Raw genomic sequence first — 5,158 nt, 5'->3', positions numbered from 1 at the left:
GGCAAGCTGTAATGCACCGTATCATGCCTAACCTTAGCAGTAGAATAAATTCCCCTCATTGTGTTTTGGTAACTGTATAGGGTTAATACTAGTATTTAGCATGCAAATTCTTTTTTTACTAAACATGCCTTTATTCATATCTTCTCCACATCTGCTTGCAGTCCAAACTGTCTAACAAAAGTGGGTTTGGGACAAACCATAGAGAGACTGCTAGGGGTGCTTACAATGGTCAGCTTTTATTCATAAGTTTGAACTTGTTTTTTTCCCCACAAAAAAAAACAAAACTTTTTTTGTGACTGCTTAGGTACTAGCTGCCCTTAAGCTTTAGTTTGTGTCTTACGGTACTTTATATCCATTTAAAACGACTTGCAGATCTAAGACTACCCTATTCACAGGGTGACAATGCACTGTGGAAAAAAAAAAACTAACAATAAAAAACAGTCGTTACCCTGTTAAAGTAAAAAAAAAAAGCTGATCTAATAAATACAACTATGTCACTTGGGGACTAGTGAAAAACTGTATCATATGTAATTTTGCATGTTACATAGCCGGCAACAAAGAAATTGCAAATGTGTTGTACAAACATGTTATAAGAACACACACAATATTAAACCACACGAAAGTTTCAGTTTTAGTATTTTACTCATGAAAAGTAACTTGCATCCTAGCCACATATTTTAAATGTAATATATAATTAACGAATGTCGCTTTGTAATGAATTCTGAGTGAATAATTCATGCAAGTTTTGTGTATTTCTTTATGGCTTTGATTGGTTTTCCAGTGAAGAAAAGAAACCAACTTAAATCTGAAAATGAAAATGCTTCCCAACAGGCATCAAGGAAGTGAAAAATTCATAATGCAAAGCATCAGAAGGGATGGGTTCCAATTTTCTCCTTTAATGGATTTCAATTACTATATTTTGGCATGGAAGTAAAAGCACCAGGAAAAGAAAATCTTTAATGGCAAATGAAAATGATTTGAACAAACACATGCTCCCATAGTTCCTCACTTAGTAATCTCAGTTTAAGAAACAAATCTCAGGGACAGTGCAAACAGATGCAATTTCACTTATATGTAGTCAAGGAAAATGTCTCTAAATGGTAGTTAGTGCTTTAGTAAATTAAAGTTGAACTCCAAGCAAACACTAAATACACAGAAGAAAAACAGGTCAGTGAACCGTCAAAAAGATTTGCTATTCTGTTCAGCCAACCCAACACCTTTTGACCCCAACACCTTTTGTCAGACAACGCTGTCAGGTTCTGAACATCCCAGCAGGCTGTAATATAGTTGAATCTGCTTATATTTTGCCTTCCCTGGTTCTCCTCATGAACAAGCTAATGATTTGTTTTAAATAAAACCTATTTTCATTACTTACTCATGCTTTTCTATGCAATGCAAGCAGATCATGGCGAGAGGGAGAGGCCAGCAAGGTGCTGTTGATAGTTTCCTAAAAAGAAATCACAGTACCGTGCCTCAGTACTGATCTCAAGAGCCCTTAGCCATGAGGCAAGCAGTAAGCTGTCACTTTGGAAGGATTTATGCAAATATCAAAATGCCTTGATAAGTAAATGTCTGTCTGGAGGTGTAGGCGTTCCTAGGCAGACTACATTTTCTTCCAAACTGCCTATAATAGCCACATATGATGCTGAGACCCTATGTTTGAAAGAACTTAAAGCCCATTTCCACCTTTGTAAGTGATAAGCATTTAGAGTGGTAATGTAGAGGTGCAGTGATGTTATATAGGTGTGCACAATTTTAATGACTCAACAACTAACATTGCAGGTTTTCCTTATTTTATTATGGACTTTTTAGTAGGCTTGAGCCCTAAAATTCCAAATGTTCTCCACAGGAAATTCCGTCTGACACCGGGGTCGGATTGTAAAGCAGACTGTAAACAGCTGCCCCCCTCCCTGTGATTCTGTGTAACATGATCACTAAACACCATCTCTGCCTTTCCAGGTTACAATAAACTCTCCAGGGGGAATTGCCACTATGAATTGTGGAAGAGAGCTCGGAGAGATCTCAGTTGTAATTTTAACTGCTTACAGAGCACAGAAGCAGCCATTTCCATGAGGAGATGAAAAGGACATAAAAAAAAAGTAAGTTTCTGTGTTCATATACAGCAACTGCATATGCCTGCTTCATGTACACTCAGTGTACATTCCTGGCATATGTTTGCTTTTTAAATACCTCTGCAAAGGAGGAAATGGGCTTTAAATTCAACAAATGATAGGCATCGGCCACAGACAGTAAGGCTGGGATGAAAGAGGTAGTTGATGCTGGATGTCCTCCAGATAAAGAATTGTGGTGGACTCTTTTCGAGTTGATACAGCTTCTAATACACACTGTGAAAAGCTTACAGTGTGCAGTGAACACAGAAGAAGCCATTTAAAGTACAGGAGAATAGCCTGTAAAACTGTGAAAGACTGAAGGTAAGACTGTAGCTCATCTTCAAAGGTAAGGTCACTTCCAAATTGATAAGGCCAGACTTTCTCCTTCGTAGGGTCTACCCAATTACCACTATGGCACTGCCCAGTCAGGGCATTGCCTTCTCCTTCCAGGATTTCCAATGATTTAACAGAGGCAGCCTGGTAAACAACTAGCCAAGGTGTCTCTGTCACAGGCACCTTACACTTGCTGGAAAAACAAGAGTTAGAGAAGGTGATGTACTGGCTGGCCACAGTGCTTTCCATGCATTTACACAAGCAAGTTCCCCCAAAAGTGGGCTTCTACCACAGCAGCATTATCCAGGACACACAATGATGAGATAATTTCCGTGCCCTCACCTCCTGTAAACATGTTCCCTGTGTTAGACTGACAGTACAGAGCAAACTAATAGAGTCCTGAATGGCTCAGAGTGCTTATTTTCTACATCCCCATAGGTCAATACGATTTATCTTTCAAAACAGGACCAAATCACATCTCGTCCTAGCTTATAAATCGAATTTCAGAATATGATGCCATCACCAATTTCTAGATAAAGCTTCAAAAATCAGAGGACTTAAATGTCGTAACATGGTCACATTGACAACCCTTACCCCCATCACCGCCCCCTCATCCTTACCTGAAATGTGGCATTTTTCTTCCTATAGGCCCCTGTCATTATTTGAATCTGGTTCATCCCTTACAGGCGCATCAACCATTCAGATCCTTTGACAGGATCTGTTAATGGAGAGACTTCAAGATCCATTTGACATTGCAATGGAGTAATGGAAGAAGACAGAGACTCCCCAAAGGCAAGATTGTCCAAAAAGGACTAGGGTGATTCAGAATCAGTGTCTCAGTAGCAGATAGCTCAAAGACCAGGGGCAAATCAGACACAGGATCTGTAGGGGAAGGCGTGGGAGCATGCTTGTAGACTCTGCAGTCAGAATCAGAAAATAACTGGGTGATCTGGGCCATAAGATCATTCACAACTGTAGTAAAAATATCAGGAAAAAGAATAGAGTGCATGTCACTCCACCCAATGGATGACATCAGCGGTAAGTCCCACGACGTTAACTTCTGCGGTGGAAGTTACCATTTAAAAAACAAAACAACCTAGTGGTCACCTAAGGTCTGTCACATAGGGGGTGGGGGAAAGTATTCAGCTTGCAGAATGCATGTTAAAATGGCTTTGATCTAAAGTTCTGTACGGAAAAGCATTAAAAGGGTGAACATTTGCTGACACTTGGCAAAAAAAACACGGGGGTGTATGTAAGGGCTCTATTAAGCTTATTGACTCAATACGGCTAGATATAGAAGAGTTTGCTGGCTGTCACAACTATAATGACACTGGACTGCCATGTCAATGGCCAACTCAATTATGCCTTTGCCCTGGAGAACATTGCCACTTGAGTCCAAAGATGGCCAAACAGCAACAATTTCCAAAGCAGGCCAGTTGTTGCCTCAGAACTAACAGGATAATCACAGACATAACTACAATCAGAAATGTCTACATCAGCGGTCTCAAAGTACCGGCATGCGAGCTGGTACTAAGTGGCCCGCAGCCAGCTGACAAGTCGAGCACACGGACACAGACCGAGTGCCCGACTTGCGGGAGCAGCTCCAATTGTGTATCCAGGGATAGTGACAGATTCCTAACTACATGTAATCCTTTCACATATGATTACATGCGGTGTGCAGGCGTTTACATGCAGCAGCTGTCACCCGATCATTAATTTTAATGGGTGACAGTTGCCGCTTGTAACATGTGCATACATTAACACTGGTACCGTATATAGTAGCGGCCCACACGGGACTAAAAAATGTGTCCAGTGGCCCCCGACTAAATTGAGTTTGAGACCCCTGGTCTACATTCACCAGTTACTTAAGGCTGTATTTACACACTGGAGCACTTTTTAATGTGAGAATAAAAAGATCAAATATTATTGCCTTTCACTATTATTTAAAGACACTGTTGTGCACAGTCATATTCCCATGAGTATCAAATCTGTCTCTTTCGCATACACAAAGTAATTCAATGATAAGCAAGCCTTCACGCTGCAAATGTTTTGACTTCTACAATTATACTTCTATTAACTTTGTCTTCACATACATGAGATAAGCAGCTAATTTACAGTTGCAGTGGCAAGGATATAAGCATTTTAATGTGGAAAATGCAGCCAATTTCTAAAAGCAGGGTGGTGATCTGCAGGTTACATTGTACAAGATCAGTGAAGGATCAGCTCCTGCCGCTTTCCTTTATCCCAGTTCCTGCACGGCTGATTTAGCACACACCTACCAGTATTATTACATTCAGGAGGCAGTCATTTAAAATGAAAAGAACAACTAGAGCTCAAGAAGGTGCTATACTAAAAGCAACAGATCAGCTGCAAAATTTGCGAAAACCATTATATTCACACCATTAAATATTTTCAAATTAGGTTAGCTGATCACAGGCAAAAAAAAAAATCAAGATCATTAAAAGGTAAAATGCATCACTCACCATCGATGCCATTTGGTTGCTTGTGCAAATCACAATACCACAAACGGTTAACCGGATCACAGCCCTCACTGATAGACAACAGTACGTATTGACCATCATCAGAGACCTAAAGGATTTCAAAGTTTTGAATGTCAAACTTACTTGTAAACAGAATAGTTATGTTATGCAAAAGATTCAATAAATAAGAGTCTCAAATACTTGTCATGTATATAGGTTTGTGGAGTGTTGGGG

General features: G+C 40.0%; 1 protein-coding gene across 1 annotated transcript in view; it reads right to left on the bottom strand.

The window, feature by feature from the left end:
- Positions 1 to 5,158, bottom strand: part of PREP (prolyl endopeptidase) — a 109,020-nt gene that overhangs the window by 67,823 nt on the left and 36,039 nt on the right. Inside the window, exon 8 of the mRNA XM_018553541.1 lies at positions 4,928 to 5,033. Coding sequence (XP_018409043.1) covers positions 4,928 to 5,033 — 106 coding nt within the window. The remainder of the gene's footprint in view (positions 1 to 4,927; positions 5,034 to 5,158) is intronic.

This window comes from Nanorana parkeri, unplaced genomic scaffold (genome assembly GCF_000935625.1).
Source record: "Nanorana parkeri isolate BGI_ZX_2015 unplaced genomic scaffold, ASM93562v1 scaffold123, whole genome shotgun sequence".
NCBI lineage: Eukaryota > Metazoa > Chordata > Amphibia > Anura > Dicroglossidae > Nanorana > Nanorana parkeri.
This window is presented reverse-complemented; position numbering and strand designations above follow the sequence as displayed.